This window comes from Triplophysa dalaica, chromosome 1 (genome assembly GCF_015846415.1).
Source record: "Triplophysa dalaica isolate WHDGS20190420 chromosome 1, ASM1584641v1, whole genome shotgun sequence".
Taxonomy (NCBI): domain Eukaryota; kingdom Metazoa; phylum Chordata; class Actinopteri; order Cypriniformes; family Nemacheilidae; genus Triplophysa; species Triplophysa dalaica.
In genome coordinates this window covers 6,580,165-6,592,713 of record NC_079542.1, presented here as the reverse complement: position 1 = coordinate 6,592,713, position 12,549 = coordinate 6,580,165, and the positions used below count along the sequence as shown (strand labels likewise).

Here is a 12,549-nt window from a genome sequence, read left to right as displayed (position 1 = left end):
TCTCTTTCCATTTTCCTCTCTGTTTCAGTTTTATTGTAGAAACTTGATGAAAGTGCTTTTGCTGTTTTATGAGAAAACTGGCCTATGTGGAAAAGAGAGGGAACGATAATGTTTATTTTCCAGCAGATGAGATATGTTTGTGATAGATTTAGCTTAGTGTTGTGCTTGGACTTAGGTTTACGCGCATGCCAAAGTAAACCAAATAAATGGAGACACACTGATATTCTGCCAGTGATGACAATATGAACATTTAGGCAGGGGTTTTGATCTTAGTATGAGCCTTGTTCTTGTATAGGATCATTATACAGATACTCTTTTGTATCTATCTAAGGCCTTAAAGGGGAACTCCGACCAAAAATGAAAAATGTTAATTACTCACCCTATAGTAGTTTAACATCCGTAGGACTTCCATTTTTCAGTCAGAAAGCTTCCAAAACTTTCAAAACTATCTTAATTTACGTTCTGGGGAAAAACGGAGGTCCTAGGGATGTTAAACTGAGGCAGAATTTCTTTGGCCGGAGTTCCCCTTTAAAGGAGGCTATCCAAAATAAATAAAATCTGCAGAAAACATAGGAAGAATATTTCTAGGAATATTGCTAATCATACAACATTGACTTTGATTGTATGGATACAAGACCACTGACACATTTTTCAAAATATCTTCTTTGGGGTGTTTACAGCACTAGTTTATAATGAAAAAAGTTTGTAATTGCACAATTCTTGTCTATAAAATTTATTTCATAAATTTCATGCTTAATCTGTGTGTTTGTCAGTCATCAGTGATGCTTCTAGTTTTGGTTTGTGTGAATTCATTTTTTGTTAAGCTATGCTACATAACATGTAACCATTGTCCGTGACAGGAGAAGAGAATGAATAAGGCCACCGAGGTGATGATGCAGTATGTGGAGAACCTGAAGAGGACATACGAGAAGGACCACGCTGAACTGATGGAGTTCAAGAAGCTGGCCAACCAAAACTCCAACCGGTGCTACGGGAGCTCAATGGACACTGGAGGTAAATGCAATGTGACATCACCAATGAGTTCTGTTTCTGCAACACCTGATATGACTGCCTCCTTACCTTATATCTTTTTTATGTAGATGATGGCGTTCAACGTACATCCAGGCCCTTGTCACTGCAAATGGGGAAGGTAGATAACAGTAAATGCTTTGGTGATCTTAAAGTTTTGACTTCATTTAATGTTATAACAAATATCTATAGAGCATGTGCAATAATACTGAGAAATAAAAACATCGGTAATATTAAAAACACAATAGAAGGGAACATTTCAAGGAACAATATACAGAAAACGAAATGGATCTTGATAAGAATAGGATTTTCTTATTTTGATGAATTTACAGTAAATTGCTGCTCCTGCAAAAAAAGAGTGCACCATTAACTTTCGTGTTGAAAGAATATATATCAATTAGGGATGGAAGGGTTCATTAAAACAATCCATACCGTTCAATATACTTGTCGCGGTTCGAAAAGCGCATGTATTGTTTAGTCTGGATATGCACAGCGTTTGGCACAGACATAGTTGCCACGCCTGCTGAAAAAATGCGACTTTGTGCTTCTTTTTCTGTCAAGTCGCGTGAAAAAATCCCCATTCGCGGGTTGCAGGTCTTATTGAAAAAATATAGTCGCTTTTTTGAAGAATCTGACAAGCAACATCGTTTCTTTACATCCATGGTCGCTGTTTTCTTCAATGCACCGACTAACATCCTCTGATCACTGTTAGACGTTTTGGACTTCATGCTGCGCAGACCACTCAGCCCGCAACATCACAGCACCTGGAGCAACCCGGAACAGTCTACTCATGAATGACTCTTCCGGTGTTGTCCCGAATTTGGACTCCCCGTCAGATTACGACTCCCCTCATTTAAACTGCTGGGGGATTATCTAATCCTAACCCAATCCCTTTAGCCTAACACCTAATGATAGTGGGCACCACACCGGCACTGTCATGTGGTCCACTCGGAACAGCAGGAGGCCAAACTACAAGGACGTGTGTAGCGCATAGTGTCCTCATACATCCCCTTTCTCCTTTTCCCATACCTCATAAACTAAATGTATTACGTCTGCTATTATTAGAATTAAATCTCGAAATGAAAGGAAAGTGCAGTGTTGGGTGTAACTAGTTACTAAGTAATTAGTTACTGTAATTTAATTACTTTTCCCTTGAAAAAGTAAAGTAAGGGATTACTCATATGTTTTCTGTAATTTAATTACAGTTACTTTTGATGTAATTAAACTAAATACTTTGTTAAATATATGCGTGTCCAATAGCGTAATTGATTTCAAAATTCAAAGTCTTACTTTAAAATCTGTGCTTTAATGTATAATTCTCACATTTGTAATACTTTGGTCAGTTAATAATATTATTTGAATGAATTCAATAAGCCGTTTCATGTCTATCCTTGAATCACTTAACTAATCAAGGTTGATGTAGGATATAGAAAGTAATTAGTAATGAGTAACTAAACAGTAATCTAATTACACTATGGAATATGTAATGAGTAACTAGTAATTAATTACTTTTTCAGAGTAACTTACCCGACACTGGGAAAGTGTTGCTTACAGTATAACGTTCAGATCTGTAGGGTAGCAAAGAGCAACCTCTACTCCCTGCAACAGTTAAACAACCACAGATATGGCAAACCGAAAACCGTGACCACAGAACCGTAATACGATACGGACCGTGGATTTTGTGAACCATTCCACCCCTAATATCAATCAATGTTTTTATCAGTATGCGTGCTCCCTGGGAATCAAACCCATGACCCTGACATTCTAAGAGCCCTGTTAAGTTTCAGGAACACAATAGATTTTATAGTATTTGTTTTAGAAAGAATGTTTTGTCTCTCTAAGGCTTTGCCCAGACGAAGAGTTAGCGTGGCTGTAGTTCCCAAATTTAATCTACTGAACATCCCGGGACAGACCCCGGCCATCGCCGCTGCCCCCTGTGCACTTCCTGTGGTGGTGAGTCAGCTCTTTTCATGCCCAGCAGAAGCCTTTTGCAAATAAAAATGCTTTATCTTGAAGATCCTACATATGCTAGTTTGTCAAGGCGACGTTTTTAAGACCAAAACAATGAATCAAAATAAAACCCTTAGACTTCAGTGGGTCATATTTATTATAAAGCTTATTTGTAAAATTGTTCTACATTTTCAGTGTGAGGCGAACACTAATAAAAACGGAAGTTCCTCTGATACCACGCAGCAAGACGTGCTTGAGAAGGCGTAAGTCTATGTTTACCTACTTTGAACATCAACATTGTGTTTCTTTTCTGATCCAATGATTGACAATACCATACATTTTAGATTGGCGGTTTGGTTCTGTTCTGGACAGCCCGTATGAATAAGAGCAGGGAGCATAGCTCTAACCCCTATAGGGTAGACAGAAAAGAACAACCAGATGTCATTAGTTCTATATGCTTGATTTTTTTTGTTGTGACAGGAGAATGTCCTTGTTTACTTAGTTAGTAGGAAACCCATTTTAAGAGTATTAAAGCGGCAGTTCCCTAAGACACAGGGTTTCTACCAATCTCATATTAATATTGAGTTCCTATAGAGTAGAATTGCATACGTCATATGTTCGAAGTATAATTATTTTGTTCACATGTAATAACAGATAGATACAGCTTAACGATTACTTCTGAAATCATACGGTGCATGTGGGGGGGAGGGGTAGGCTGAACTAAAGCACATTGTCAACAAAACACAGACATCAGTTTCACTCAGCGCATGTGGTTCATGTCCGGCATCTTTTAGCACTGCGACGGCTCCATATATCAGTTTCAAACAATGTCCAAATCCAGTGTTTTATCCACAGTTTATATAACATTCATCACCCAAATGCAGTGAACAAACAAAGACCTGAACTTCGTGAACATATGCTCTCTCTCTATCCTGCACACAAGTGAAAGTGACGTATGCACATGCTCCTTCTCCTGCTCTTCTGTGGCCGTGCCGCACCTTCTTCCGGGATAATTGTCCAATAAGGGACAAAAAACGAAACAGTTTTATATTTTAGAAAGAAACTTACCGAAACCTGTACGATTGCTGGGGGAGTGTATTGAGCACAGAAATACTATGTAATACGCCCAACTCGTTTTTTGACAAGTTGACCATGTTAAGCATGAGAAGACAGCACGTTTAACATTGTAAAGAAGACAGAATGCATGATACATTGTTGCAGCACCCCTTTAATGTTCAATATGACTTACATAACTTAATTTTTCAGTGTGGTTAAACTAGCCCACAAGCCCACAAAAATCCCATCTGCAGTCTATTTTATGTTCTTTTTTATGACTATCTAAACATCTTGACAGGAATATTTGAGACAAACCAGGCGTTAGCTTGCTGTGTTAATAATGAACAATAAACACTTAAATCAAACTCTCACATCCAGATACTAGGTGTTCACTCAGGAACAGGCAGACAATAACAAGCTTCCTAACATGTACGCTGTTCTAAGCCTTGTCGAAGACCTCCCAATGTGCTGAACATGTTGTGACTGAAAAAGGTGTGAAATAAAATGTTTAAAGAAAACAAAGCCAAGCCGGTGGTAGATGCTTTTTAAGAGGCTTTAAAATCTCCATCAGGGCCAATTCCCATTGTTATTTACAGAGGAGGCACACACTGATCTGCGTAATGGATATTTTTTCTATTGCTCCTGCACTGACTTTTCTTTCCTATGTGAAACAAAAGCAATGGAAACCGTTTGACGGAACAGGAAAATGAAGCCATGCCAAGAAAAGTTCTTTGCAATCCAGAGAAGATTACTGAAGACATCAGAGCCAAGATTGAAGAAGAGGCTTTTAACAAAGGGTAACATCTTCCCACTGCTCCACACAAATCTTTAACCACATACACAAAACAACAAACAGATGCACACTGTAGATACAGTATACAGTACATAGATGAAAGAGATGAGGACATGGATATTTATTAATATTCTACTGAATATTTATTTCCATTGTTATTCAAGAATGAACTTTATGCAGCAAACATAAGGTCTTAATTTAAGCCAACATTGAAAAAAACTTCAATTTTTTTTACACCGTTTTTTCCATCCATCCATTTTCTACCGCTTATCCGAACTACCTCGGGTCACGGGGAGCCTGCGCCTATCTCAGGAGTCATCGGGCATCAAGGCTACACCGTTTTTTAAATAACAAAAATCTAAGTGCAAAAACATTTTTTACTAAAAAAACGTCAAAAAACCTGACACATAAATAAATAAAATGTTCCCCTAAAAGACAGTGTGCAAAAACATGAAATAAGTAATACATTTACTTTAAAAAAAATTGTGCAAAAACTTGAGACAAATATAAAACCATTTACTTTCAAAAAAATTAACAAAAATAAGTACATTTCCATAAATAAAGTAAATCAACACAGAAAAATACAGTAAGTAAATCCTTCTATCTTTTTTGAAAAAATGATGCAGTGTACTATAGTATTCATCATAATAATATGTAATATAGTAATTATACTATATAAATGTAATTAATACTACACTATGGTATGATATCCTATAATAAAGTATTAACTGCAATATTAACTGCAGTAAAATTATAGTAAATACTGCAGTTTACTGTAATATGTACTATAGCGGGGCTCAAGAACACACTATATAGTTAATAATAGTAGTATACCACAGTATTTTATTCAAATACTGTATGCATGTTTGTGGTCGCGTGTTGATTGAATGCATCTCTGTAGGTACCAAGAAGGACTTAAGAGGAGTAAAGACCTCAAAGAACTGAAGGAGGAGGAGGACAAAGCGGTGGAGAAGCTGATGGAATGTGAGGAGGAGATAGAAGGAGGTGCTGATGAAAACAGAAAGCCCAACAGGTAACCATAATATCGAAGCTGTTTGGCTTGGTGGCATTATTAATAATGATCTGAAATGATGCCTTTTGCATTATCTCAGCAGGTATGAGGAGGCACTGGAGATCATTGATCGGATATTTCCAAAAGTCTTTAGGCGAAACCGTTTGCTTTGGATTGTCCTCACTGTATTCTTTGTTTTATTCATATTTGTCAATATCATGAACTTCTCAGTAACCGCTATAGTGATAGTGGAGACACTTCTACGGAGAAGTCAGCCATCCCGGGCAAAAGAAGTTTTTTGGACTGAATGTAGGGTCGAAGGGCCCTCCCCCAGAATGAAATGATTCCCGGAGAGACCAGGGAACTGAACTGACTCATCTTTCACGCTGAAAAGAGCAGATTTCTATATTCTATTTTAGGGACCAAGTGTGCTCAGCTATTAAATTTGCATTGGATTTACATTGTGAACGAAATGGATATTACTTGAGGAAAGTTAGAATTTCTTGTTATTGAGAAAAGGTGTTTTTTAGATTTATGTCACATTTGATAGATATATGATTATACCACTCAAACCTTATTGAAAATTCTCAGGTTTTGTGAAATATATATTTGAAATATTAAGTACGATATTTAAAACTACGTTTGGTACGGTGTATGTTAAACATCTTTGCAATTGTTTGTTGTTTTTTTGATTTGACATTCCAAGGTAGATCCTTAAGTGCAATATTTTGCAACTTATATAGTTGACTGTTGTGTGTTGGGTTGCATATATAGAGCACTGATTTAAGAGTTTTTTCACAGTTTTAGGGGCGATTCACATTTCGCATCTAAACCTGCCCGGAAAAAATGCAAGTCGTGTAGCTTTCTCTAGTCAAATGACTCCCGGTATGCGCTTGGCATTCTAAAAAGTGGAACTATTTCCATCTCGATGCGGAGCCGACATGCCTAGAAAAATGTGCCACGTGTCTACATTTAAAATAACGAACTTGCACGTGCTAAAGACGCGAAATGTGAATCGCCCCTTTAAGAGCACTTTTTACTAGCATAAAAGAGTTTATATTTGCACATGCGTGCTTGTGTTTACTGTTGTGCCACTTCACCTTTTAATAAAGGTGTTTTACAATCAAATGTGTTTCTGGTATTTTTTCTTCAAAGTGTTATTCTTGTGAATGGCATGTAAAGAACATCACAGAAAAATTTGCGTGAAGATGCACTTTTACTTTTTTCATACAAACATTTTATGGATGAATTGGGGTTTATGATTACATAACCCCCATACTTTCAAAGTAGTTTTTGTCAACATGAGGATAAGGTTTGTTTGCATAATTTGTCTCTAATAACTAACAGAAATGTTGTCATCCTGTCTATAACATTGACAATAAAATCAGCATAAATGGGCAATTCCATGCAAATGACAGCCTTACCATGAAATATTTTTTGTTTTTACCCAAGGTTTTTTACTAAAGTGATATATAGCACAGATGTCAATCTTTGGTGGTTCAATACCCATGTGAGGTCTCAAAGTTTTTACGTAAAGGATTTTGTTTTATTTTAGCTTATGATTTTTCATAGTTAGAAAGTGCTTTTTTCAGGATTGTAACATCCGTAACGTTACATATCCCTCATGATAGTAACTATTTTATTTTCTATAAAGAGCCATCCCCTCTCCATTTATTGGGTGTTATTGCTTCCGGTTTGCACATTTTAAGTCACAGAAATCCTAAAAAAATATAAATGTTATAATGTTGTCCTTTTTGACACAACATGACTCTCTTATCTCTTTTTTTAAGTAGAAAACTTGTGTATTGATCTTTTTCTGATATTTATACTCTAAATGGTTTGGATAAATATGAACAGATTTTTGAGTGCATTGGTGACAAATACATTCTCTGACCGTTTATATGTCACATCCTTGACACAAAATGTTACACAAAATACAATAATGAACAATACTTTGGTTGAATAACAGTACCTTTTCCCATGTCACTGCCTGGCAGTGAGATGATGATGATAATGTGTGTGTGTGTGTGTGTTTGAGAGATGTTTTGCCGGAAGTGTGATAGAGCCTTGTCTCCTTGTCTGTGTTCTATCACAGGAAGTTAGATGAACCCTGTTAATAAGCCAGCACTAGGGGAACAGGAGGAAATTGTCCATTTGTGCGAGGAAAGTCGAACAAACAACTCTAAAAGTCACATCTATAATCTCGACTTCATCTTCATAAACACTGCATGGTGAATATTTTGAAAGTTACTTGATAGTGATCAGACAGTATAGTAGGAGGTTCTCAGTCCAGTTACCTGATGATTTCTCATCAAAGATGACAATATATTATTCAGACCATTCTCTCCGTTCTTATTTCAAATTTATATTCTTACTGTGTCATCAAATGTCTCATTCGTGTCTTTTTTTTCTCCTAAGCAATCTTAAGAGAAACATCTCAGGCAAAGTTGATGCCAAAAAAAAACCTCCATGGATATAACAACAACGATGAGTTAAAACCTCCTCTTCTGGATTATGGATTTCCTCTCTTCACCGTAACTGCTATGACATCAAGACATGGAAATAAAGCGTGGCACAGTGCGTCAGCAGGTCTTCAGTCATCACCGAGCGATCCTCTCTCCTTGGCCTGAAGGAAACTCCTGAAGAGCCGGTGCAGAGATGCCAGCTCACCTCCTGTTTCCTCTTCCCTGGCTCGGCAGCTCGGTCGTGACACTTTGTACAGGTCACTGATGAAATAACCGCCTCTCCACGCACGGGCCGCACCCCTGGGGAGTTTAGCCTTCCTATAACCTCTCCGCTAGGCACTCGGATGCAGATCACAGAACACTGCTCAACTCAGTCTTCATCATGGCAAGTGTGTGGATGCTGCTGCTACTTTTGAAGAGTTTTTTTATGTGTGGTCTGTCCTTGGATACCAAACTGATCAAAGGTAAAATTGTTTTACTTAAATGTATTGTTTGTGGAATATTTCCTGTTTGTGCTTTTGATTTTTTTACAATGGGTAGATTGACGAGCATGGTTAGAAATTAATTCTATTTACATTTAAGTAGGCTATTTACTTGTTATTTGTTGATGAGAAAACCGGACTACATGGAACATCCAGGTTGTTTGATGCTTGTCAATTATCTCTACCGAAACTAACTAACCGAGGAGATCTTGGTAGTTAAAATGACTGGTTTGGTAACCAGCACATGGCTTTATGGCCCCCCCGTGCTAAAGACCAGCATCCAAACTAAAGAAAATGATCTCCTCAACAAAGCTTTATATATGTGCTCTAGAATAATCAAAACCTCACATTTCAATCTTTTTACATTTTTATATACTGTAAAATATTTATTCAATTTCTTGTTCTCTCTTTGATGAACAGTGTACCCTAAACAGCCTATCCTTGGCGTATTTCAAGCTTACCTGGGAAAACAATACGAATTAAACGCATCTGCAGCCCGAGATGTTTGCGAGTATCTGGGTGTGACTATTGCAAGCAAAGCCCAAGTGGTGGATGCCCAGAAACATGGTTTCGAAACATGCATGTAAAGACAGTGATTTGGTTTTATATATATATATAAAATTCTAAAATTGTACTTTTACAAACTATTGCCATTTTTTTAATCTCAGGTTTGGGTGGATAGATGAACAAATTGCTGTTGTCCCACGAGTTCAGGTTAATTCAAAATGTGGCAGAGGTGAAGTCGGGGTTGTCGTGTGGCGGGCAGATGTCAGTAGGACGTTCGATGTCTTTTGCTTCAATTTAACAGGTAAAACATTTTCCTTGATCATTTTTCAATTATGAGGTTTAATATCAGCTCTTAATGATTGCCTATTAAAGGGATACTCCACCAAAAAATGAAAATTCTGCCATGATGTGGTTCCAAAACTTTATACATTTCTTTGTTCTGTTGAACACAAAGAAAGATATTTGGAAAAATGTAAGCAACCGGGATTTCTGGGGCACCGTTGACTACTGTAGTTGTCAGGGGTGCCCCAGAACTGTTTGCTTTCCTACAATCTTCAAAATATCAAATTTTGTGTTCAACAGAACAAAAAAATATATAATACTTTTTCCTACCATGGTAGTCAGTGGTGTCCCTAAAAAATCTCAGTTGCTAACATTTTTATAAATACCCTTCTATGTGTTCACCAGAACAAAACAAATTATACAGGTTTGGGACAACTTAAGGGTTAGTAAACAATGCCAGAATTTAATTTTTTTCCCTTAATATAACCTGTATTTAATTATAGGTTATAGAATTCCTATATTTCAGAACACGTTTGTGGTTACTGTCTGCCCAATCTGTTTTAAACGCTCTCACTTCCAAGTTCGTGTCACTTGGCATCAATGCAAGTTGTAAGTGTGCTAAGGAAATGGGAAATTTTGAATGTGACATCATCATAGATTTTTTCCTATAAAGACCACAGATGTAACAGGAAGGATGTGAGTAGGATGAATCGGCGAATGTCTAAACTAGGAAAGTGTCACAGATTTGGTTCAATTGCTGTGTGTTATGTAACAAGCTTGTTCTCTTTGCAGATTTTGAGATCCAAAATCAGGCCATGACCGGAGACCAAAGGAGCACAGAGAAGCCAATAACAACCACTCTGAAAGCATCAACATCATCTCCACTCAGTTCTTTTTCTATTCCTCCCGCCCTCTCTCACAACCCCGACCCTGATGACATAGAAGTAGAGAAACATTTGCCTATAAGTGGTACTCCGGCCTCAGTTGGAGGTAAGAGAGGACTATAGAATAAGCAATTTTGTTTGAGCATATATCAACACTTACTTATGTTTGTTTTACCGTTTTCTGTTTTTTTGATCCATAGTTGCACCAGTTGCAATATTGATCACCGTCACCTTTGCTGTCCTATTGGCTGTATTTCTTGCAGTTTATAATTTCAAAATGTAAGCCACTTATGACTCTTTGTCCTTGAGTGTGTCGTACACTCCAAAGAAAGGTGCTAAATTAGATTCATAACACTGCATATATGTCTCTGTGCCACAGGAACAGAAGCTGCCGGATGTTCCGTGATGCTGAGCGGCGACAGGAGGACATTGAGACAGAGGTTTGGGAGGACTGCAGTAAAAAAGACCTACAGAAGACACAGGAAGAGAATGTGCACGAGAAAGAAGAAGAAAACAACAACATCAACAGCAGCAGTTCTCTTGACCAAGACTGAAAGTAGTGCTTTTCTCGCTATTTAACAAAACATGGATGTGTGGAGTGTTACCAGTGTGTGCCAGAATGCTGAAGTTCTGTAACAAATTGGCACAGATGTGTTTATTTATATGTGAGCTGTGATTGATGTATTATTTACCTGAAACCTTTTTATAGTTTTGCTGTTTTTTAGATGTTTAATAATTCAGAAATCCACAATAAATTTCAGTGTTGTTTTTCTCAAGAATGGATGCATGGATGATTTTTCAAACTTATCGAGTACTCAAAATATAAAATGCAAAAATGTCTCTGGTGTCAATGTTGGGGAGACTACAGATGGTTGCAACTCCACCAAAGGTTGACATCTGTGCTTTATCACTTTAATAAAAAACTTTTGTAAAAACTAAATGTTTTCATGGTAAGGCTGACATGTGCATGGAATTGCCCATTAATAGTGAATTTAATGTCAATGTTATGGACAGGATGACAATATTTCTGTTAGTTATTTAGAGAACATATTTGAATTGGATTAAAATTTTATAGATTCAACTCTCTAATGTTTAAACAAAGAATTTACTTGTGACATTATACATATTTATTTGAAAATAAAAACTAATGTAACATTTACATTTTACACTTTTACTTTTGTCTCAGTAAGCATATAGTATTCTAACAAATATCTTTATACATCTATACTATACTGTATAATTTATTTATTCAAATTATTATTATTCTTCATATGTATTTATTGCATAAAGCTGCTGAGATGCACCATCTCGTTTTCAAGGGGGTCCTGAATCATAGGTTCTCAAATGGTTATAGCCAAGTGTGTAATATATAGTCTAGTATATAATGCTGTAAAACTATTGTATAAATAACCTTTTTATTTTGAAGTATCTTGGTTTTTCTTATCTTGGTTTTTCTTTATGTAATGTAGAAATGACGCCATAAGAAGAACCATTTTTGGTTTCACAAAGAACCATTCATTCATTCAAAGAACCTTTTTTCGCAACAGACAAACCATTTAGACCACAAAGGTTTGTCTATGGCATCATGTAGCACCTTTATCTTTAAGAATGTATATGTCAGCGTTAGAGAACTGTGAAGTCAAAGTAAATCTATTGTCTTTTCAACCATACACAGCTTGTACAATATTTCTTAAGTTTCATATCAGACATCAAGACTCAGTCAAAATAGACTAAAAAAAGTATACATAAAAGGTTGAAAAAAAACTAAGAAAGAGAACTAAAATACAAATTAAAATCTCAAATATGACCATATAATACAATAACAATCCCACTGTAAAATAACAGGTATCATTCAGTGATAAAAATGTATTTAATTAATATTGTCCAGAAGCATATGATAAAATGAAACTAAAGTGTATCTGGGTTAATTAACAAACTTGCATATAGATCACCCAAGAAATTAAAAACTAAAGTGTAATATTTGCAAATGATTTTCAGATTTTTGCCCTCAAGGATTAAGATTTGTTTTGCACGGGATGTAGCAAAATCAAGGTAGCACAGGGAAGTTTGGCGATCTGTGATGTCACTG

At 36.5% G+C, this 12,549-nt stretch overlaps 2 protein-coding genes across 2 annotated transcripts in view; both read left to right on the top strand.

The window, feature by feature from the left end:
* Positions 1 to 6,962, top strand: part of mrvi1 (murine retrovirus integration site 1 homolog) — a 32,109-nt gene extending 25,147 nt beyond the window's left edge. Inside the window, 9 exon segments of the mRNA XM_056749532.1 lie at positions 861 to 1,014; positions 1,101 to 1,150; positions 2,872 to 2,982; positions 3,175 to 3,242; positions 4,713 to 4,832; positions 5,730 to 5,861; positions 5,941 to 6,065; positions 6,068 to 6,118; positions 6,121 to 6,962. Of these exon segments, the coding sequence (XP_056605510.1) occupies positions 861 to 1,014; positions 1,101 to 1,150; positions 2,872 to 2,982; positions 3,175 to 3,242; positions 4,713 to 4,832; positions 5,730 to 5,861; positions 5,941 to 6,065; positions 6,068 to 6,118; positions 6,121 to 6,179 (870 nt within the window). The 3' untranslated portion in view covers positions 6,180 to 6,962.
* Positions 6,963 to 8,233: 1,271 nt separating this feature from the next.
* Positions 8,234 to 11,569, top strand: lyve1a (lymphatic vessel endothelial hyaluronic receptor 1a). Its single transcript, XM_056749533.1, has 6 exons — positions 8,234 to 8,769; positions 9,208 to 9,370; positions 9,456 to 9,595; positions 10,369 to 10,566; positions 10,661 to 10,739; positions 10,840 to 11,569. Exons 1-6 carry the CDS (start codon positions 8,688 to 8,690, stop codon positions 11,012 to 11,014), a joined length of 837 nt encoding a protein of 278 aa, XP_056605511.1. The 5' UTR covers positions 8,234 to 8,687; the 3' UTR covers positions 11,015 to 11,569.
* The last annotated feature ends 980 nt before the right edge of the window (positions 11,570 to 12,549 follow it).

What these genes read in the sequence shown, in the direction of transcription:
- lyve1a (XM_056749533.1), top strand. Translation starts at nt 8,688, where the DNA reads ATGGCAAGTGTGTGGATGCTGCTGCTACTTTTGAAGAGTTTTTTTATG. An exon ending in CATGGTTTCGAAACATGCAT is followed by an intron (nt 9,371 to 9,455) that starts GTAAAGACAGTG and finishes TTTTAATCTCAG; the next exon opens with GTTTGGGTGGATAGATGAAC. An exon ending in TACTCCGGCCTCAGTTGGAG is followed by an intron (nt 10,567 to 10,660) that starts GTAAGAGAGGAC and finishes TTTGATCCATAG; the next exon opens with TTGCACCAGTTGCAATATTG.